A 24,379-nucleotide genomic window follows, 5' to 3' on the forward strand; every position below is an offset into this window, starting at 1 on the left:
TGAGAGGTGCTCGTGTGGAGAAGTCAGGACAATAGAAGAATTAGAAATAAGACAATAAAATAGAAAGTGATCGGCTGGTGAGAATAAACTGGAAAAAGTAACGTGTCTCCAGGGAATATGATGAAATAAAGGCACAGGGTAGGGGTTTCGATTCAGTATCTCTTGTTAGGAGTTGCCAAGAGCATAACTGAGATGAGTACTTAGAAAAAGATGACTAACATTTTTGATTTGTAGTTGAAATTATTGTGTTTTGGAATCTGGAAGCACTCAGTATATTACCAGATGGATATCCCTTTCACATAAGTCATTTATTAAATGCTTGAATTCTTACCATGGGTAAGGCTCTGTCCTAGAGGTAGACGGATACAAAATCCAGTAAAGTGTGGCTCCTTCCCTCAAAAGAGGGAACAAGTATACAAACCAGTGAACAAATATACAAATAATTATAATATAAAACAGTACCAGTGTCGTAGAAAAGGCTCAAATATTGCTGCTGGCTTAGAGATGGAAAGAAAAGCATATATTATTTACCAGCCTTAAACAATTTCACAAAACCATTTAAGTCCATGATTCTACATTACAGAGCTAGGTGTTGGTGCTTTAGGATCTCATGTTTTTAAGATATGATCAGCTTGATTACAAGCCTGAATGCCTTAAGGAAAAGTTTATAATTTTCAGATGTCAAAGGATGAGAAAAAATCATAGTTAGAGGTTGTAAAAGAAGGAATTAATAGAATGTGTGACTAAGGGTTTGGCATACTTGGGAGGCAGCACACACAATTCTTGGTCTCCTGCCAAAGCTGGGAATGAGGGCCCATTTGGGGAGTTAAGTCCAATCTTTCAAGCTATGGATATCCTGTGACATCACCTATCCCTGTAGAGTGCTAAGTAAGGTTCTCATCAATTGCTGTCTCCCTCCCAGTCTTTTGAAATGTTAGGGAAATGAAAACTAGTTCCTTTTTATAGCCGTATAAATACCTTTAGTTTCTGGGGTAAGAAAGTATAAAGAAGGAAGTAGAAGACCTCTTTTCCTTCCCCGCCCCTGCTTCTCCCCAGATACCCAAGAAATGTACTTAAGAAATTGGGCAAGATAATTTAGTTAAAACTATTATAAGTCAGGGACCTAGGATCCTGAATAAAATGCATGCTCTTGAAATTTTCCCCTGCAAGATCCAAGTTAGCTTTATGCCCCCTCACGTTTGAAACTCTGATTGCTAACCTCTTTGAATCCCTTTGCCTAGTTTTTCCAGCTTTCCATTTGTTGTTAGTCCAGGTTATTTGGAAATTTGAATTTTCTTCATGTTCCTAATAAGCATGCTAAATAAAACCAGATAATAAAAGTCATGCAATGGGACATCTCATTCTTCCCAGAGATGTCAGGTTTTGATTATTGTTGAAAGACAGTTAAATGGAGAAATATTTGGGGGAGTTCCACTGTTAAATATCCCTTGTTACTCATTCTAAGCCTTCCTCAAAGAAATTAATTGACATACATTGTTCTATCTCCAGGCAATTTTCAATTACTGTGATAGTACTTATAACCAAAACTGGTTTTAATTAATTTTGTGAGTAAATTTAATGACAGCAAAAATGAATATTTATTGAAATAAAGAGAAATTAAATATATTGAATTATATGATTTGTTCTTTATTAGTGAGCTATTTTTGCTCATGATTCAGTTAAACTTGACATTTTTTCTGTCTTTTGTTTCCACTGAATTATGAGAATTAAAAAATAAAACAAAACAAAATGTAATTTGTGGCTTTAGTAGGAAGGACCAAGGCACAAAATGGCCTTTCTTTTCAGTCGAATATAAACTTTTGTAGTTGTTTTCTCTGAACTTAACATCTATGATATCTTATAAAATTTAAGGTTTGAATTGTTAAATTATTATCACTAGGATCATACTGTTATATTTAATAAAAGTATAAGAACCAAGTTTCTCCCTAATATTCTTTAACTGTTGAGCTCACCTTGAGTTTTTAAAATTAATACTTATTTTTTAAAATTGAGGATTCATCTTGATTAGTTTTGGAAATAGTATGGATTCCTACTCACCATGACTTTATAAAGGCAATTTCAAGATAATTGTCAATATCATAGAAAGCATATTGATTTTTAAATTCTTTTGTTTCCTAGACTAACCAACTCTTTTCAGTCAAATGGGAGCAAGGAAAATGGAAAAGAAGCTGATGGTAACATTTTTACCTCGGGTGTCTGAGCAGATGGCAAAAAAAGAAATGAAGGAAAAGAATATCTAAGAAGAAATTTAATAAATTATGCTCCAGGTATGTTGAGTTTGAAGTGCCTTTGCGACATCTATATGGAAATATTTAGTTATTGAATTGTATGAGCTGTTTGTATATTTTGGAAATTAAGCCCTTGTTGGTCACATCTTTTGCAAATATTTTCTCCCAATCTGTAGGTTGTCTTTTCTTTTTGTTTGTGGTTTCCCTTGCTGTGCGAAAGCTTATACACTTGATTAGATCTCATTTGTTCATTTTGTTTTTATTTCTTGTACCTTGGGAAACTGACATAAGAAAACATTGCTATGATTTATGTCAGAGAATGTTTTGCCTGTGTTCTCTTCTAGTTTTATGGTGTCTTGTCTTAATATTTAAGTCTTTAAGCCATTTCGAGTTTTGTGTGTGTGTGTATGGTGTGAGGGTGTGTTCTAACTTCATTGATTTACATGCAGCTGTCCAGCTTTCCCAACACCACTTGCTGAAGAGACTGTCTTTTCCCCATTGTACATTCTTGCCTCCTTTGTTGAAGACTAATTGTCCATAGGTGTGTAGGTTTATTTCTGGACTCTCTTTTCTGTTCCATTGATCCACAGGTCTGTTTTTGTGCCAGTACCACACTGTTTTGATTACTGTAGATTTGTAGTATTTTCTGAAGTCTGGGAGGGTTATGCCTCCTGCTATGTTCTTTTTCCTCAGGATTGCTTTGGCAATTCTGGGTCTTTTATGTTTCCATATAAATTTTAGGATTATTTGTTCTGGTTCTGTGAAAAATGTCATGGGTAATTCAATAAGGATTGCATTAAGTCTGTAGATTGCTTTGGGTGGTATGGCCATTTTAACAATATTAATTCTTCCAATCTAAGAGCATGAGGTATCTTTCCATTTCTTTGAATCATCTTCAGTTTCCTGTATTAATGTTTTATAGTTCTCAGCATATGTCTTTCACCTCCTTGATGAGGTTTATTCCTAAGTATTTTATTTCTATTTTTTGGTGCAATTTTAAAAGGGATTGTTTGTTTGCATTCCCTTTCTGATATTTCATTGTTAGTGTAAAGAAATATAACCCATTTCTGTATGTTGATCTTGTATCCTGCTACCTTGCTGAATTCATTTGTCAGTTCTAGTAGTTTTTGTGTGGAGTCTTTAGGGTTTTCTATATATAGTATTATGTCATCTGCATATAATGACAACTTTACCTCTTCCCTACCAATTTGAATACCTAAAGAGGCAATTTAAAACAGCAGAGAATGAGGTTAAAATGATCCTTAAACCTTGCTCCCATCACCCATGAGGAAGTAAGGTCCAGAGGAAGGCCAGATCAGCTTTAGGACATAAAGCAGCTTTGCACACTTGAGTATGTTGTATGAATTGTAACACCAAAAATGATTTCTGTTTATTATTGAGATTATTTATGGTGTTCATTGAGTAACAACTTGTAATAAGATTAGGACTCCACTTGAATTTCATTTTACCTCAGTCAGTCATGGTTCCATGCTTTTCCCATGACTTCAGCTCATAAATAGAAGTCATTTCCAGTTCAAAAAAATGAGAAAGAAGAAATTGGCTTTGTTTCTAAAAATTCCACTTACCTCTTTTTTGAGCCAGTCATTCTCCCAGATCTCTCGATAGCTGCCCTTGTCAATGAACCTTATAGCATTCTAAAAAAAAAAAAAAAAAAAAAAACCTTTCTGTATTAAAGAAGAGCTGCCACATAACATTTAAGAGTTTTAGCAATGGGGATACACAATCAACTTATCTGATCATTTAAAATTATGTTTTGCAATTACTTTGGAAATATACCTAAAAACTTTTGGTGCAGTTGTTCTTTCTTTATTATCCTATTGTATTGTTTTTGCTGATTTACGTTGCCTAATACAGGTGATTGAGAGAACTGGACAATGGTTGTCCATTCAATTTGGCCTCTATTGTGACTGAATCTGACTGCTTTGGTGAAATCAGTCATTAATTGATCTGCTTCACAATTAAGATGGTTAAACTGCAGTGATCAAACTTCCTTCAAGTTTATGGTCACAGACATAATTCAATATATAGCAAAGGCATGAATAGATTATATAACTACCTTTTTAATTTGAAAGATTTCTGCATGTCAATAATAACAATATACATACTTACAAACCTAACAGCCAATAGTTTCAGGATAGCAGGCTGTAGCTAGATAGTCTCCTAGAGAAAGGCATTTTAGACAAAGCAAACAGGAAAATCCTTATTTTATCAGTAGGATCTTAAAATGTAAATTCATATTCAGTTACTAGGATATTTACAGTTTCACCCAAAGGAACTTTATAATGGATGACAGATTCTAGTTATATGTGAGGTACTTTTATATGGATACCGTGCTACAAACGCAGGAACTGAAGGACATAACCACAAGAAGAAAAATTAAGAAAAATATTCTGGTTCATAAACATGGATTGAAATAATTTAAAACTATGTTAAGGGTAAATTTGTGTAAGTCTTTAAAGTAGGAAGATGTGCAATAAATTTCTTTTCTTTAAATCATGGTAATTGACCTAAGAGTGAACCCCCATTTCCTAGGAACCAGGAATTTTTATACTTCAGCTCCAACTGATAAGTCTAAAGTTTATTTGAACATAGAATTTTGTTTGAACAAAAGTAGGAAGTCACTCATTATTGAATTTAGTTGACTAATGGCTTAATTCACTAACAATAGAGTAGTGTTTTCAGCTTTGGCTACACATTAGAATCTCCCAGATATTTTGAAAAATCCAAAAGCCCAGGCAACATCCCAGGCCAATTACATGAGCATCTCTGTGGGTGGGACCCAGGACCCACCTGGGTTAAACAAATTTCTCAGGTGACTCCAATAAGCAGCCAAGGTTGCACAAAAGTAGTAGATTTTAGAAGTTAACACATAAGATGGCCAGAGAAAATGAGGAAAATTTGTTCACGTGTGTGGGTGTTTGGCAGTATGTGGGGAAAAGAAAATGTACAATGTAATGATTAAGAGTAATGATCTGAAGAAGCTATCTGAACTCTCTATTCTGCCACATGCTCTGGGCAAGTTACAAAGTTTCTCTGTGCCTCTGTCTTTTTATTAGCAAGTCTTCCCCTTAACAGGATTGTTGAGAGACTTTAATGTAAAATGTTAGGAACAGTATTGGGAACAGTCTTCATTATATATTGAATGTACATACTGAGGGCATATTTGATCTACATATGCATTTTTAATCATCTTAACTATGATCAGATTACTTAATTGTTGATTTCACCATTTAATCATATTCAGTAACAAAGGGTCTGAATTGCATGGGCAGACAAAACCGTTGGTCAGTTCTCCACATCCTCTGTATTTGTGTTAATCAGTAAAATCATGCAGTAGAATAGTAACACTGAAAGAACAATTGAACCAACAGGGAAGCAACAAACAAGAGCAACTGAAATTCAGTGAAGAAAAGACCAGATGTTTAGGACTCTGAAGAAAGGATGTTCCAGATAAAGAGACAATCCCAGCAGGGACCTCACTGATTTAGGAGATAGTCTGGAGACAGGGGAAGGGCAGTGAAAAGGAAAGAAAGTCAGGCATTTGGGGCAAAACAAAGATTAGAAAACATGAATTGGAAATTACATCTCAAACATTTTTTTATATCCCCAATTTTTAAAGCTCCAGCAATGTAAAGTGTACTCTCTTAGGTTTGCATATGTAAGAAAGTACTTTTTAGACAAATTATATTTCATCCTATAATTCATCCAAAATCTAATTTAATAATTCGTTGTAGCCATTATTATTATACTTAAAAATAACTGAATATTAATTTACTGAGCTCTTGCTCTTATGAGGCACTATCAATCCTCATACTATTCGTTAAAGTTAAATATTATTATTGTCCCCTTTTTATAGATTAGGAAACCGAAGCCCAGAAAAGTCAAGTATAAATTCAGTTTATACACCCAGTAAGTGGTAGAACTGTGATTTAAACTAAACTGCCTAATTTCAAAACACAAGTTTCTGACCGTTATAATACACCATGAGAAAGAAATGGGTGGGGGGAGCTTTGTTTTCTAAGGAAATTGAAATGCAGACAGGAGAGGGTGAAATAGGTGAAGGGGATTAAGAGGTACAAACCTCCAATTATAAAATAAATAAGCCATGGGATGTAATGTACAGCATAAGGAATATGGTCAATAATAACTTTGTATGGAGACAGATGGTTACGAGACTTATCATGGTGATCATTTCATAACGTATGCAAATGTCAAATCCCTCGGTAGTACACCTGAAACTAACATTTCAGTTAAAATTTTGAAATTCTGTGTGAGAAGAATAAAAATCTACTATCAGAAAAAAGAAAGAAAGAAAATTGAGATATACCTCTGTGGCCCATTCCTTCTTTTGGTTCAGTTGCAACAAAGTTTCTCTGATTATTCTCTTTTTGTCATCTTCCAGGGTGATTTTATACTGTTCTTTAAAAAGAAAATTAGAAACCTTAAGATCCTAGGTAAAACTATGAAGTTATAAATTTTATTTTCCATGATCCCCACCTCTCCTTTCTATGTACTTTTTCTTTTCTGAATTTTCAAGGTACGTTCTTACTGAAGCATCTAGTACCTCCAATTAGAAGAAATGCTCCAATAATTTACTAACACCTTAATGTGAATTCATTTACGATGATATCTGTCTCATGAATAGTCATAGTTTTAAAGGATTGTCTCTCCAAAGGGAGAATTTCTAACACTTTAGTACCTATGCAGCCGTCTACTTTTCATATCACACAACTTCTGATTCTACCACATAAATATGAAGAGATTTGATTACACACTTGAGTGGCATCCTGTACATCTAACTCCTTCTAACTAATTTTCCAATATTCTTGGCATGCATTTCCTGGGGCAGGAAACACAGAATAAGGAGAGAGAGTAGGAGAGGGGCTGTGAAAGTCAGTAGACCCGTTCTGAGTTGGGTTCAGAGCAAGAAGGGAGAACAGAGATGAAGAAGTGCAGGATTCTCTATCCTCTCCAGATTTTCTTACATCATAAATATCAGAATTGAGAGAGCAAAGGATCGTAAAATTGGGGGCCTTGAAAGATGCTGAGAGGTCATATAATCAACACTTCTGTTTAAGGAAAGCAAGATGTAGTGACATGAAGGCTGCTTTAGAGAGTAGAGAGAAATAAAGCTGGATAAATGAGACCAGTTTGTTCATTCTTTTATTCAACGAATCATCATCAAGTTCTTTTGATGTGCATGACACTATTTAAGGCACTGGGAATATTGCCAAATAAGAGACAAAACTCCTGCCCTTATGACACATACATCCTAATGGGGAAGCGAATGAATAATATTTCAGGTGGTGAGGTGTGTGATGAAGAAAAACTAAAATTCTCTGTTTTAGATAGGGTGATCAGAGAAAGCTCTTTTGAGGAGGTAACATCTGAGCAAAGACTGAATACAGTGAGGTAGTCAGTCGTGTGCAACAGGAGGGCAGTGTACCCTCCAAATCTAAGAATCGCCAAAGTTAGTTGTGCTTTATGATAACATCTATGTTATGTGTCCCCATTAGATGTGTTTTATTTATAACATTTGAAGCATAATTACTTGGAAGTCAGAAAGTATCTTCCCATACAAATGATGTTGACAATTACGGTTGCTAGATTTCCGGACTGGTCCACAGAGACCCATTTAACTTATTCTATAATGAAACAATAGTATTGTACTGAGAGTGTTGTGGAACATAGCTGCCATTTAGGACATTGTTTCAAAGGGAGAAATTTCTTCACAGACCAAGTCAACCAAAGCCAACTCTAAGAACTCTTGAGGATCTTAGGCTACAGGGAAGGAGATCTGCTGGTCTGATCTTTCCACAGTTTAGAGCCAATCTAAGGCTCTGGAAAGCGGGGCAGGGAGCTAGGCAGGAGTTATTCAGCCCTCCTTGTATTTTGTACTGGCATAACTGCTTCCCCTATTCAAGGAAAACTCTAAGCAGAGTGTAAAAACTTCTCTTCCATATCTTTCTATTACCGCAGTCCCTGGAACACAACAGATACTGAAAAATATTTTGAAGAAAATGAACTTTGGCCAGCTGCACGTCTTTGGCGGGCAGTGATCTGAGCCTTCAGAGCCAGGATAGAAGCAGCAAACAATGGCAACTTTGGTGAGGGAAAGGGAGAGTTGAAGGAGGGAAGGGGCGAGCTCTCCCAGGCTGTGGAGTGGCCAGAAAGGAGGCTGGGAACCATCAGTTTCTACCTCTAACAGAGCTGGAACAAGAGTGGCTGAGGTTTATAAACAAGAGTTCATTGGGTTTCGGGTCTAGTCTAACTTGACATCTGGAGAATAAGAAAATGGACATCTTCATTATTCCAACCTACACATATATATGGATATATATATGGATATGTATATATATGGATATGTGTAGGTATGTATGTGTGTGTATATCAATCTATCTGTATAAAACCTGTATTTTTCTTAATCCCATTCAAAGTAATTGCTTGAATGTTTTAATCATTCCAATCTCATTTCTGATGGATTGTTTTTTTCAGTTCAATATCTAGTCCACTAGACTAATGCTAGACATTTATTTAAAATTTCTACCACACAAAATACAACAATCAATCTAAAAGTTGCAGTGCATCAGGAGTTGAGCTATAATGGATTTTACATTCTTAGCATCTGAAAGAAAACATAAAAACTGGAGCTTGATAACATTATATATTAATTATTTGCTATAAATCATAAAAAATAGATTACCAAATATGCTCTGGGTAAAGTTGTAGCTCTCCCTCATGTTAATACTGAAAAAGCGATAATAACATCCAACTCTGTTCCAAATTCCATATACAACTCTATGGACTGTTTTTCTTCTCAAAAGCAGAGCAGCTAGCACAAGGGAGGATGTGAAAATCTCCCTGTTATCCTTTGAAGTTCAGAGGATGCTTCAGGTAGCAACTATTAACCACACATTTGTGAATACGGCCATAGAAACTGGGAGTATGTAAAAGTCTCCTTCCCAGAAAAGTTTGGAACACTGCAAATGGGAGCTTGGGAGATTATGACTTTGTGCCTTTAGACTCCTGGCTGCTCAGATGCCCGGTCTAATATGGTCACTTCTCAGAAGCTGACCACACTTCTCAGAGGCTGAAGCTTGCTTTGTGTTGTTCTCTTTTCCTTGTTGTGTGTGGCTCTGCTTTGGCTCTGCTCCACGGCTTTTTAGGAGTCTGTTCACTCTTCACACACTTCCGGGTGTCACCCAGCTTCACTGTGCCAGTGACTTCCTTTGAGCCCCCTCTGGAGAAAACCAAGCAAGGGCAGGTGGCAACACTGGCCATGTAGCGGTTTCTTCAGGCAGAGTGCATGTTAGAGAGCCCTCCCTACCTCGCTGCATCACAGAGCTGGGAGGACTTATTTGAAGCATAAGGGTTTGGGTCTGACACACACCTGTGTTCAAATCCCATTTCCACTGCTTACTAAATCTGTGAGTTTAGTTAAGGCAATTAACTTCTCCGGGCCTCTGTTTCCTCATCTTTAAACTGGGCACAATGGTATCCAACTCAAAGGAACTTGTACGAGTTGGATGAGATAAGGTATAGAAAAGCAGGTGCTGGGACTGTGAGTTCTGTTGGAGATCTCTGAGGTACTCTCACTTTACAGGCGAGGAAACTAGCATTCAAAGAGGTGGACATGAACCCAAGTGTTTTAACTCACTGTTAGTGTACAAAGAAACTTTTCAGGATCCCTGTCCCATGCACCTGGTCAAGGACAAAAGTAAAAACTCTCTGTGACTCTAATATCTGATGATTGGTAATAACCCATACTTTCTCTGTTCCTGAGCCTAATCTAAGGTTCCCTTTCCTTTTATTGAGAGAAAGAGCCTTGTCCTGGTTTTATCAGTGACTGTGTTTTCTACACCCTATATCCCGACATCTCCTTCTAGCTGAAGTTCAGGGAAGCAGCTCCAGGTTCTTCCTCCCCATGCCCCTAGGGCTCAGGGTGGCTACTGAATAAGATAGGTTGGACAGCTGACCAAAGAATGGTTTGTGCTGGGGCCAACCGATGACCCATGAGGAGGCATGGACGAAGGTCTTTGGTCACCTTTGACTAGGTAGGTGATCACACTGGCTCTTTTCAGAATCTGGGTTGTAGAATACTGCAAGAATTGGTCTGTGGGAAGCAAGAAGAGAATGGGGACAGGCACAAAGAGCAAAGCAGAGGTGCCACAAGAGGGACAGTCACAGACCATGAGTGACAAATGTAGGGAGGAGCATCTCTAGAGCCACCACTGATCTGATGGCCTTCTGTTTCCATCTTCAGTCCTCCCATTCTTCAGTACAAGTGTTACATCCAACAAACATGATCATGGGACATCAAGAAACCTTATTTTTCTCTCTTGCCTTTAAAATTCATACTGTGAGGCTAGAAGCTCTCTCTCAGTAAGATACATGGCAATCCTATGACTTTTCTGGTTCCTTTGTGATAACAAAATATCTTCCAATCAGAAATTAATATGTCTAGTCTTTATAATAATTGAAATTTTAAGCTTCATTTAAAGTTATGGCTGTTCCCTTCCTAGCTTAAACCTACTACCATTTCCTCTGACTTGAACTTCTATGCCTTCTTCCTCAGGGCTGAAGGGGAGCCTTGAAAGGGACAGGAAAGCACTCACTTGACTGATACTATCTCAAGCTGATGTCCCATTTTCTGGGTCTAGTTAGCATTTAAGATTGATTCTCCTCTCTTGGGGGTGGTTTGTAGGTTCTCTGGAGGACCGCCTCCCCCATTGCTAGTTATATTTTACCTGCATGCCCTTGATACAGGGGAAATACTGCCCTTGGAGGTTGGCTAATGACTCTTCCTTTGCCCTCTGGGTCTCAGTTTCCTCCTCCCTCCCACATAGACAGGCTCCTGTTTCTCTTTGGGGGCACCATGGCCCCTCTCATCAGCCCTCAGGCAAGATTTAACAGGACTGCGTACCAGCTCTCTTTCACAACCGGTCCACAGGAAACACTCCTTCTCGCTTTGCCACAACAAACTCTGGAAGTGCAGGCTGCTACAGGCTGAAAGTCTCTGACCCCCCACCTGCACCCGCCCCAGATACTTAGGTTGAAACCTAATCCCCAATGTACTGGTATTTGGGTGGTCGTTAGGTCAGGAGGGTGGAACCCTCATGCATGGAATTAGTGCCCTTATGATAGAGACCCCAGAGAGTTGCCTTGCCCTTTCACTACGTGAGGTTACAGCAAATAGAAGGCATTGATGAACCAGGAAGCAAGCTCTCACTGGGCACCGAATCTGTCAGTGACTTGATCTTGACTTCCCAGCCTCCAGAACTGTGAGAAATAAATTTCTGTCATTTGTAAGACACCCAGTCTATGGTACTTTGTTATAGAGGCCTGAATGGACTAAGACACAGGCCCAGCCCAGGGCCTCTTCTTTGCTCTGATGTTAGAACAGTTTCCTAGTCAGCCACTTATCCCATAGATTTTTTTCAGGGATGAGTCATAAACTAGATCTCAATGTCCCCCCACCCCCGCCCCAAACTGCAGGGAACACATGTTGAAGAATCTGAAGAATTTCCTTTAAAGACCTTCCGACTTGATTTGAGATGAAGGAGGAATTACCCTTCGCCTGCCCCTTTGGGGGACTGTGTACAACTTACAGCATACCAAGAGCTCTTTCCAAAAACTGTCTCCTTATTTCCAACAGTCTTTTCATGGCTTCCTCAACCTCTTTTATAGACTGGAATTCAGTGGTTGAAGGTGTGAAACCAGTTTTCTGCCTCATCATATTGGCAGTCTGCCTGGCGATATCTCACTTTACTTTGAAATGTGGTATCCATTATATAGACAACCAGGTTTAAACCGAGACTAAAAAAGTTTCATTTTAATATCATGTTTCACTTACAATAAAGCTCCTTTCGACTAAAGTACTTGTTCCTTGCAATTAAAGCAGTCTAGCTAACACAAACTCCATGATCATGGGTGTGGGAGGAGAATTCTAGAAAAGTCATGGAAGAAGGAGAGAGGTGAGAGGAAAAGAAGAGATGGCGGTAGTAAGACTTCAGATAAATTTAATTTAGGAGTTCTACTCATATTCATTGTGCCCAGTTAGTGGCCCCCAAGGTGCTTTAATCATCCCCAGGCAGAATTGCTGCTGTATGGTTAGGAGAAGTGCCTAAAACTAATGGCAAATAAGATAAGCCCATAACAGCCATTATCCCATGACACTTAAAACAGGCTATACGCCAAGGCTCAACCAGCAGCATATAAATGTTATTACCACCACCACAAAGTTGGATACAATAGCATGAAATTTTCAGCTCAAAGAAATCATCCAAATTTCTAATCAGGATAACGGGTTAAGTTTATATGAGAAGATCACTCTTCCTACTTAAAAACCATAAAATAAAGGAATGCTGGAAAAATTATTTTAAAAATTTTAAGCGTACTAGAACAGTAACAATTTTTAAAGTGTGGTATTGTTGCACAAATACATAGATCCATGGAACAGAATAGAAAAGACAGAAAGAGATCCAAATACACATGGGAAATGAAAGTATGATAAAGTTAGCATTTTGGATCATAGGGTAAAAATGGCTTATTTAATAGGTGATGTTGGGACAACTGGAAAGCCATCTGGCAAAAAATAACGTTGGTTTCCTATCTCACACAAAAAAGTCAGAGATTAAATATAAAAATGAAGCCATAAAAATTCTAGAAGAAAAATATTAGAGAATGTATTTGTAATATCAGAAATCATAAAATCAAAGTGATAAGTTAGGCACTATAAAACTATAAAATTTCCTCATACAAACACTGCATAAACAAAAGACTAATGACAAATGGGAAAAATATTTGCATCTTATATCACAGTTAAAGAGCTAATTTCCTTGAAATGTAAACAGCTCCACAGCACGATAGAAAAATGGGCAAAGATGTGAACAGAAAGAAAATTCATATGGTTCTTGAACTTATAAAAAGATATTCACTGTTGCTTATAGTAAGAGAAATGGAAATTAAAGCTACAATGAGATACCATTTTCTACCTATAAGACTGGCAAAGAACAAAGAGGTGGATCACAACCCCTGTTGTTGAAGAAGTGGGAAAACAGACATCCTCACCACCACCAGCTGGAGTACATTTGGTACAACCTCTACGCAGGGCCATGCCTATCAGTGTAAAAATGAATAGGCTGTTTGGGCCAGCCATTTCCCTTTAGAGATGCACATAACTGAAATTACATACATACGAGGGTATTCATCGTAGTAAAATGAGATTGTGTAAGGATAGTCACTGCAGTATTATTTGTAATAGTAAAAGATGGGAAACAACCTAAATGCTTATGAGTAGGGGACTTTAAAAAATTATGGTACAACAAAACAAAGTAGCCATTGGGAGGATGAGGAAGTATTAATATGTACTCATCTATAAGGATGTCCGTATTGTTACCTGAAAGAGCAAGTGAAAAATTGCATCTGTGGCATGCTGCTTGTGACATATATGTACATACTGAAACATGCATGGACTCTTTCTGAAAGGTTACATAAGGACTGGTAATAGTGTTTTTATCTAGAGGAAGGATCTCAGTGGCTGGGGGATTGACAGGGGTAGGAGGGTGTCACTCTTACTTTCTTCTTTTGGGGAGGAGAAGCTTTTGAAAAATTGTAATTGATTTGGGGCCAAATTTACACTACCACTGTGGTACAGAGGCGCTGAGCTGAGAAACTTACATAAAAATTGGTCTAGAAGCAGACTGACTGTACAGAGCCTCAGAGGCGATAGTGGGAACGACCCCGAATGAACGCTCCTTCCACAAAACAGGGTACCATTACCAGCTGGGCTCAGAACTGCCATCCAACCACAGTGTTCTTTCAGGCCAGATTTCTCCTGAGTGTCTGGTGTTCTTTTAAGCCACTATGCCTCAGTGACAGACAGCTGGCCGGCCTCATGGTTCCCAGCTCTGATCCTGGTAAGACTCATTATGCCCGAGGCCACCCTGCTCTATACCCTCTTCACTTCCTGTCTTATGTTTGTTCTCCAGTTTTTTTCCCCCCGACTGCAACTTAGCATTTACTTGGCCATTTTTCTATAACGATTCTGGTTGTCCAGCCTGGGTGGGTTGCCTCAGCTTGCCTCAGGTGAATTCCTTCTCTAATATAACCCCTTCCCAGGACTCCCCAACCTTGGTGGAATTGGCCCAGACCCAGGTGTGAGAGCAGGCAGACACCCACCCACTGAATGAAGCTTCTTTCTCAAAGTCGGTTGCAGTGTTTCTATACACACAGAGGCACACACTCCCATCCCTTTACTTCCCCTTCTCAGTTCCATAGGTGGTCCTGGGATAGTTTCTTTACTTCCTCCCTTCACCTAATCCTTAGGCACATAGTGCTTGTGCTGACAGCTGAGAGTAACGGATGATTCGGGGGTACCCATTTCTTTCTTCCACCAAATGTCTGCCCCTGAAAGATTTTTTTATTGAATCTGAACCAGCTTTCTTGCAACTGACCTGACATTTTCTCAGCATTCTCTTTAACTCTGTTGATGTCATTCTGTAAGGAGGTAATGAGTTTAGCATGTTGTTCACTCCCTACATTCTTGTACTCCTCCCAATATTCTTTCTCACTGAGTTTCTCAAGAAACAGTTTCTCAGCATTATTTATTTGGATGCGCATATCTGTTGAAAGAAAATCGAGACTTTCTGTCATTTCTGTTGTCCTTGCAACCATTATATGTTGCAATCTGTTTTTGTGAAGTTAAGGTCTGATGTGAAAATATCAACTCTTAAATACTATTTTATATCTATAATTTAGGGAAATCTAAACTATTCAAACTATTTTTTATCCCTCATGATTCAAAATCTAAGTAAAATTAGACTTCCAATTATAAAGTAGTTGTGTGGTTTGGGGCTGTGATTGAGAGCTGTAACATGCAATCAACCTATATGCCTAGGGACCCACAAGCTTAAATTATGCCTGTGATAGCTTGATAAGTGTCCTGTTTTGTACAATATATTATGTCGCATATACTTTTTATTAGTAAATTGTCATTTTTCTGGTCATTATGTGTCTGGGCAAAGTGATTTCAACTTAATATCCTTCCACAGTACTTGGCGACCATTTTTGTAGGTAAGCTGTTTGATTCCATCATTTAAATTTCAATTGTTTGAGCTTCCCTTGTGTGAAATGATAGCATATGATAGTCATAATAACCTGCCTTCCCCTAACCCCACACAGTGAGACTTCAGAGTGAAAGATAAGTTCCCCAGTTACGTGTGTACAAATATGGAGCCCACTCAATCATATAAACTTTCAGCTTGCCCTGGTGTACTTCCTACACATGATATTCTACTCAGTCTTTAGGCTGAGTATCATGCTGCTGAATATTCTGGAAAAGGCAGCATTACAAAAAGCCAGGTCCGATGAACTGAATGGCTATTTGGCGCACTACCACGCACCATCTTGTTTGAGAGCAAGACCACGTCTTATTCATCTCTGTCCACCCAGCACTTGGCACAGAGTCTGGCATTTAGTTGGTGCTCAATCGATGTTTATGACTGAAGCATCCCATTCAGGCTAGAGAGGTGTTCTTCAGTCCAAAGGTCCAGGAGTTCTCCAGACATGTCTTTTTCCAAGACATGATAATATATTTTTAATATATATATTTTAATATATACTTAATATATTAAGAATATAAGATAATATATTTTAAACTCCCTTAACAAATGGTACTTGTTATTATCATTAAACAATTAAGAACACTGCACACCAGTGATCAGCTGTCCTCCGATGTGGGCAGACTGTTGCTGTCTCAGCCCTGCACCATGTTCAGTCTTTGTGGGGAGGGTTGATTGATGTCACTGAAGCTTTTGAAAGAGAGGGGGGTGTAGTGACTGTTGCTCTACTTTCTCAGAACCCCTCTCCCTCTTCCCTTCTAGTAACACATGTCTCCTGCCCCTTGTCATATAAGTAGACCGATTACAGTCGCCCCTTCTCCTGGCTTTAGGGATTGGTCCAGGGCTGAGCAGGTGCCCCAAGCTGGGCAAATGCTCAGAGTCCTCCCCTAGAAATATTTTCACTGGTGGAAAACATGTCTCTTTTGTCTCCACTCTGAGGTTATAAGGATGTAAGTTCAGAGGTGTCTCTGGTCAGAATTCCAGCCTCACGGGGAGAACATTCTCAGAAAAAGGAGCCAACTTTCAGGGGGAAGGCAGAGAGAGAAGACGTGTAAGAGGAGCAGCGGGTGGAGGGAGAGGAGGTGGGAAAAAGAGGGAGGGTGATGCAGGGGGAGAGAGGGGGGCAAGACACGGAAATTAACAAAAAGACGCTGAGATCTGACAGCATGTGAGGCTCTGGGTCCAGGTCAGTAGCACCCTGCCTTTTCTGTCTGGTTACAAGAAAAAATTAACATCTTCTTTATGCTTGGACTAGTTTGGATTGGATTTTTATCCTTGCAACTGAAAAAGTCCTAACTAAACATTGGAAGAAGGGAGTTTTGTCAGCACTTCTCAAACTTTACTGTGCGCAGGACTCCCCTAGGATCCCGTCCAAATGCAGATTCTGATTCAGCAGGTCCGGATGGGGGTCTGAGGTTCTGTACTATCACAAGCTGCCAGGTGAAGCTCCAGCTGCTGCTCCACGGACCAAACTGAGTTGAAAGTGACTGACTACCTGGTACAACATGTCACTGCCTCAGGGATCCTTTGTAGACACATCTGTTCTCTCTTTCCTTCTCTTCCTCAGCATCTGTGGGCTTCTTTCTTCCTTGGACCGCTGCACATGCCCAGCCCTCCTGTTCTTAGTCACCCAGCATGTCCCTAGTCTTGTATGACACACATACCCCAGCACTCAGCCCAAACCACAGACAGGCACACCTTAACTAACCGGGCCCATTCCCTTTGAAGGCAGTTTAGGGAGCACATCTAAGTATCTGCTTTGGTCTCACACCCATCTCAAGGGTGTGACTTCTTAAAGCATTCCTTCCGAACATAAGCAGAACTCTCCTAGACAGGAGCCCGACCAGGAAATACGTCTACCACCTCATGACATCACTGTTGTTCACACAGGGACTTGGCAGGAGGAGGCTTATGGGAAAGTTTTAGAGACACCCCCCCCCCCAAAAATGACATTTGCTGATTGACCTTTGGCGTTGGTAACTATTTCTTTCAAAATAACAAATATCTACAAAGGGAATGCCTGCTCTGCGCCAAGCGCTTGGGTAAGGAGGCTCTCTAAAATGCTTGGGGAAACTCAAGAAAATCTAGTCCATTTTTTCGCCTCTCAGATTCTAATACTGCTTCCTGAGAGCACTCAAGTCTCTCCCTTGTTTTCCAGCTTCCTAGCTGAGATGGTATTTATAGAGGTTCTGGCAAAAATTTTAGAAATCTGAACAGCAAGTTTATGATGAAGGGATAGGATTTTTTTTTCTTTTGCGGTACGCGGGCCTCTCACTGCCGTGGCCTCTCCCGTTGTGCACAGGCTCCGGACACGCAGGCTCAGTGGCCATGGCTCACAGGCCCAGCCGTGGCATGTGGGATCTTCCCGGACTGGGGCACGAACCCGTGTCCCCTGAATTGGCAGGCGGACTCTCAACCACTGCGCCACCAGGGAAGTCCTGTCTTTGTTTTTAATCACTGCCCTTACTCCTCCTCCTCGCTTGGCTTCAGTATCTCCGCCCACTTTATTTCCCTCTCTCGTCCACTTACTTATATGTGTTTGTGGTTGTGGTGATGATGTCATTTGAAATGTGTTCACAGCCTTTTGAACATATTAGGAGACAAAAGCATTAATACATTCAAGAAATAACTCGATACAGCTTTATGATAATTTTCTAAGTTTCTAAATCACCTTTCAAGTTTTGTTCCTGGTCTCTTTCAAACTTCCATTTTTCCTTCATTGCTTCTTCAACTTCCTCTCTTGTTACAACTGCTAATCCCTTTGACTTCTCCTCACTCAGTTCCTTTAGTAGGTTCCTTATGTGCCAAATCTGTTCATCCTTTAAGCGTTTATTCTGTCATGAATATCAACAGTTGTTAATTACATCTGCTGAAGTGCTTCCATTGATTTCCCTCAAATAGAGTTACACATTGAGGTTTGCAAAATGACAGATATTTAATGAAATAAGTTATTCAATAACATGTCTAAAGAACATATGGAATATGGAAGACTCAAAATTAAACCCATCAATACAGTAATCACTGAAGAGGAAGTTACATACTAAAACCTGCGTTATTAATCTGCCAGTCTATCACCCTATCATAGGATCGGTGAACATTAAAATTAGATTTCAGAGGTCAGTTTCTTCAACTCCCACAAACACCTTGCTTTTCTAGGAAACGTCGTTCATTTAGTCAATATTTATGGGGCATCTACCATATGCCAGGTAGTCTTCTAGACACTAGGAATATATCAGTGAACAAAACAGACAAAAGTACTGCTCTTGTGGAATTTACATTATTCTTTGCTTTTCTCACAAATGACCCTAATTCTCTTGTTCTGGGGTGATGGTTACTATTTCAATACTCCACACCTGAAGTATGGACTGTGTTCCTTTTGTGAATATCCCACCTATGTTTCCAAGTTTCTTACTTAATCAACTTAGAGTTTATTCTTGCCCTTCCTAGCTTATTATGTATATGTAGAGATATTTTACTGTGTGTGAACTTAATACCTTTTCCTTGTAATTTTCTTAGCCTCCCTTTAAGTTTTAATCCTCACTTTCCTGGTGTCTCTCCTTCAATTTCTTAAACCTAATAAAATGCACAAACTTAAAATATTCTAATACTTCTTTTAAAAATTATTTTTCCTATAATTTAACATTCTCTTTACTATAGCTTTTTCAACATTATATTTTATTTCTGATATTCACATCTTTTATCCTCTTAACCTACATGGATACTCTACTGTAAGAGTATTTTCTTTCCCAAAATTTATTCTCTGGGCCAGTGCTTTGCAGACTTCAATGTGTATACCCAACACTTGGGGACCTTTTTAAAATGCAGATTCTGGTTCAGTAAGTTTGGTATGAAGCCTGCAGTTCTGCACTTCTGATAAGCTCCAGGTGATGCCAAGCCTGCTGGCCCACAACCCACAGTTTGGGTAGCAAACTTCTTTCAGGTAATCCAAATATCTGTGATTTATTGATAGTGCTACGGCCTACTAAAACTCAATTCTTTAACACTTAATCCAACAAACTTTAAAGTTGAGGGCTGAAAAATTTGATTTCTAGTTTAATAAACTCCCTGGACAGGATTATGTAACCTTAGTGCTCTTTAAGTTATTCCACAGGCTGCGTGACATTATTGCCATTTCAGTGCATTAGAATTTTAATTTAAAACTTTGATAAGCTGAAAGAAAGCAACAGACAATTAACTTTATGATGATGCTCAGTATTGAGAAATACAGGCCAAAAAAAAAAAAAAAAAAAAGACTGGGACTGGACAGGCTTTGAGTGATTTAAAAAAAATGGAAATAAAGATTAAAAAGATATGGGCTTCCCTGGTGGCGCGGTGGTTGAGAGTCCGCCTGCCGATGCAGGGGACATGGGCTTGTGCCCCGGTCCGGGAGGATCCCACGTGCCGCGGGGCGGCTGGGCCCGTGAGCCATGGCCGCTGAGCCTGCGCGTCCAGAGCCTGTGCTCCGCAACGGGAGAGGCCACAACAGTGAGAGGCCCGCGTACCGCAAAAAAAAAAAAAAAAAAAGTTAAAAAATATGATATTCAAAATTTGGTCGTTTAACTTCTCTGATCTTTTGTTTGTAATATTCTAAAGTATCATAATTCTGTCTCTGAAGAATTTTTAGTACCGAAGCGTTCATAATATATCTGAAAACTGAATCTCTTTCCTTCTGTGTAAAATCTTATTGGGCATGATGTAAGCAGGAATGGTGGAATAAGACTTCTGAAAATCCTCTCCTTCATAAAAGCAATGAGAAAAAGTTGGCAAAAATTGTCAAAATCAACTTTTCAGAACTCTTGAAATTAAAGGCTTTGCAGTAACTTCCAGGGAGTGTTTATTCAAGAAAAATGGTTGACTCGTGGTAAGGACAAGTGAGCTTTGTGGCATTTTAACGTGCTCTAAAAACCAAAAGCCCAAGGTTACGGTAAAAACCAGCAACTTAGCAGCCTGGGGTTGAGGGTCATGGAGAGAAGTGAGGGGAACAGAACTCTTCCAAAGCTCAATTCCCAAATAACAGTCATTATTTGACCTACCTGGTAATTCCCTGGAAAAATCCCACTGGGAAACCTTGTCTTTATTTGACCTGAGTCAGAGCTTACCCAATGTGTGACCAGCCTTTTCCCAGATTGATGTTGGTCAAAAACAATCAGAGGCAGATGTTTGTCAAAAATAATCAACAATTGTTGAACATTACAGCTCCCTGAGGCGGTAATAAAAGTTGAGGTAAACAACAAGCTGACCAAAAAACTTTAAAAGAAAGCTGCAGATGAGATGTCCATAGAGAGCTTTGAAAGCTCTGACATATTCCTGGGAATCTAAAAGGCCACATGCATGTATAGGGCATATATATAAATTTAATAACATCTATATTAAACTTCCCAAATCCTGTATGAATTTCAAATAGAAAGGAAATGTGTCTGACAATGTTATAAAATTCGCTATGTCTGAAAAATTATTTTGAGCTACATACGAAAATAAAATTTATTTAAATGTATCCACCAATATGCTAAAAAACATTTATCTTACGAAGTGAGGTACATTTATTATTTGAGGTAAGAATAATTATCACATTATAAAATAGAAGAAAGGAAATTTAGTAATTAAGCTACAAAGAAAGGATTAATTTTGTTTTGTTATAAGGCCATCTCATGGTCTTTTTTTTTTAACTTTTTAAGACTCACAAGAACAAGAATAGAAGTTGCCAAAATAGGACACACAGTTCCCATCTACTATTCACCCAGCTTTCCCCAATGATAACATCTTATCTAATGATAGTACAGTATCAAAACCAGGAAATTGACATTGGTACAATGTTATTAACTGAACTAGAGACTTTATTTGGATTTCACCAGTTTTTACATTTTTTTAGTGTATAGTTGTGATATTGTAATCTATAAAAATATGTTTATTTGGTCATTCAGATGACTAAAACATATTTCTTAGCTATATTTGGTTTTCACCCATAGTTCCTGGTCCACAGTGCCCAAAACCCTTGGAATTTCTGCCATCACAATTGGGTTTATGTTAATGAAAGTGACTTTTGAATCCCACAGGTGGGGAAAGAGGGAAGGGGCCTGGTTGCCAGGAGAACCAACCAAATTATTAGAGGGTTGGAACTTTCATTCCCTCCCCCTGATTTCCGGGGAAGGGAGAGGGACTTGAGGTTGAATCAGCCGCTATTGGCCAATGATTTAGTCAATCATGATTATGTAATGAAGCCTCCATTAAAACCGGAACAAGGAGCGTCTTTTGGTCCTTTTTGAGAGAGCTTCCATGTGACACTGTGTTAGGCCCCAAGCTTCATAAGGACAGAAGCTCCTTTGTTCAGGACTTTGCTCTATGTATCTCTTCATCTGGCTGTTGATTTTGATTCATATCCTTTAATATCCTTTTTATGATAAATCAGTAATCTAGTGAGTAAATGGGTTTTCCTGAGTTCTGGGAGCCATTCTAGCAAATTAATTGAACCTGAGGAAGGGGTTGTGCGAGCCTCTGATTTATAGCCAGTTGGTCAGAAGCACAAATAACAACCTGGGCTTGCAGCTGGCGTCTGAAGTGGAGGGTGGTCTTGCGGGACTGAGCCCTTTACCTGTGGAATCTGATTCTGTCTCCTGGTAGGTAGTGTCAGAGTTGAGCTGAACTCTCAGACACCCCGTTTGTGTCTGAGATTCTCTTGCTGGTGAGAGGAAGCCTCCACACATACAAGTTGAAACTGGGTCGGGAACCCTTTCAATAGGATTATGAATTCTGTCACATATACATATGAGAAGTATCACCATGAAGATGGCATTTGAAGCCATGATGTTAAATAAGATGATCCAGAGAGAGTTTAGAGTGAAAGAGAAGGATGGAGATCAGAACCTTGATAAATACCCTAATTAAAGGGTGGTTCTAGGAAAAAAAACAATGAAAACCAAGAAGAAATGATCAGAGAAGTAGAAGGAAATTTAAGAGTGATATCCTGGAACCCAAAGGAAAAAGAGTTTCAAGATGACAGGAGTGACTGCTGAAGGAGTAAGGAGTAAAGAAAGGACTACAAAGAGTCCATTGAACCTGGCTAACTGGTCATTAACAACTTTTGCTAGAGCGGCTGTAGGGGAATAGCAGGAGTGAAAGTATGTGTCGGGAAGTAAGGATGTGGACACACTGAACTATGAAATATCTAATGATGTAGTGGAGCAATGAATGCAAACAGAGAAAGAAAGATAATAAACATCTAAACAGAACTAAACACATAGGAAGAGATGATGGGTAGGAAGGGAGAGAGGCATTTCCGATTTCCACATAACTGAAGAGAAAAATATATCTTGCTAATGAGTCATGTTTAACTTAGCAATTTAAATATCTGTGACCTCAAATTTTTTTCCTCCCACTGGTGTTTGTGTGAATCAACTCAACATATATTTATTGAACATCTACTCATGCTGGGCCTTTCTGGAGAAACAAAGGTAAGATTTGATTGCTGCTGCCTAAAGGGCTTTCAAGTGAATAATGGAGAAATATTTTTACATGACATCCTAGCTCAGATGGGGGGAATGAACAGGGGCTGGCCAAGAGAAGAGCATTTCAGGAAGAGGAAACAGCCTTTTTGTTGTAAAGGTACCATAGTAAGAAAAAGATTGGGTTTTCTAATATTTAAAAGAAGCAGGGGTAAGCAAAGGGTGGGGCGGCTGGAGACAAGATTGGAGAGGTGAGCAGAGGTCAGCTTTTGCAGGGCCTTGAAGACTTTAGGAAGGACTATGGATTTTACTTTCTGTGCAGTAGGAAGCCACTGCAGGGTTTTAAGCACTGAAAAGTTTACCGTATTCCAAGGATAATTCTGGTTGCACTGTGGAAAATGTACTGGTTAGAGGAAGGATGGGTAAGAGAAGATGGTGGCTTAAACTGTGGCAATAGCAGCATAAATGGAAAGAAATAGATACATACGGTTGAGCTAGAGTCTGCATTACCATGCTCCTCACTGCTGGGTCCACTAATGACTCCAAGACCTATCGCATTTTGAGCTAATCCTCATGGAAACAAGAACTTTGTTTCTGGCTCCAATTGATGGGTTATGGGAAAGTGATTCCTCAGTCCTGATCTGTTGTCCTTTCCACAACCAAATGGAAATCCCAAAGCTGGCCTGGGAGTTCCCATGCTGACCACTAGGGGATGTGCATTGGCCCCTTGATGGCAGCTCACACTCATGTGCTCTGGAATCACATCATGCGGAACCTGCCTCCAAGTGCCTAAGCCAGACTTCCCCTTCCCACTCTCATCTACAGACTTCAGTTTCTTAGATCCTATTGCAAGTATTTGATTCTTCAGAATCATGACAATGTCAGGGTCACAGTTATATCACCACCAGGGCTTGTCTTGCCCAATACATACTTGCTGAACAAATGAACAAATTCACCCTATAAGGAAGACAGGAATCCTCATTTTACAAGGGGGAAATTGAGGCTTACACCAGTTTGGCCAAAATGACATCAGCAGGAAGTTGTACAGTCAGGATGCAAATTTAGGTCTCTGACCCAAATTCTGTTAAAATTTGTAGTCTTTTTAGACAAAAGCCAAATAAAACAGGTGTGGAAATTTCAGGGTACATATAAAATAAATGTTTTAATAGTGGACACCCTCAGTATTTCCTCACTCATGAGACCCCTTAAGGGCTAAGTTGTATGCGCCATCATTTACTGCTTCCTAACTTTATTTCTGTTGGTCCTGAGAGTCATATACAGCACCCCTTTGATAGTCATTTTATTCTAATTTCATAAAAATAAATCACTTAAACAATAAATTAGTCATTTTAACAACTGAGATTGTACTTTTCAGATAATATTTACATATGCACACACTCTGAAAATCTAAAGGAAAACAGATACAGAAATTTAAAATAGAGAACCAATGTTTTATAGTGTGGTTAAATAAGAATTTAAAAGATAAATGTGGTTGCAGAGCTTTAAAATTTTCAACATAAGATTCAGTGTCCGCATGATCTAAATAACA

General features: G+C 39.0%; 1 protein-coding gene across 1 annotated transcript in view; it reads right to left on the reverse strand.

Annotated features, from left to right (window-relative positions):
* The window catches only part of CCDC83 (coiled-coil domain containing 83), a 46,647-nt gene that overhangs the window by 12,962 nt on the left and 9,306 nt on the right, over positions 1–24,379 (reverse strand). Inside the window, exons 5-8 of the mRNA XM_019948805.3 lie at positions 18,063–18,225; positions 14,726–14,893; positions 6,598–6,689; positions 3,836–3,904 (exon numbers count right to left, since the gene is read on the reverse strand). Of these exons, the coding sequence (XP_019804364.1) occupies positions 3,836–3,904; positions 6,598–6,689; positions 14,726–14,893; positions 18,063–18,225 (492 nt within the window). The remainder of the gene's footprint in view (positions 1–3,835; positions 3,905–6,597; positions 6,690–14,725; positions 14,894–18,062; positions 18,226–24,379) is intronic.

Source organism: Tursiops truncatus, chromosome 8 (assembly GCF_011762595.2).
Source record: "Tursiops truncatus isolate mTurTru1 chromosome 8, mTurTru1.mat.Y, whole genome shotgun sequence".
Taxonomy (NCBI): domain Eukaryota; kingdom Metazoa; phylum Chordata; class Mammalia; order Artiodactyla; family Delphinidae; genus Tursiops; species Tursiops truncatus.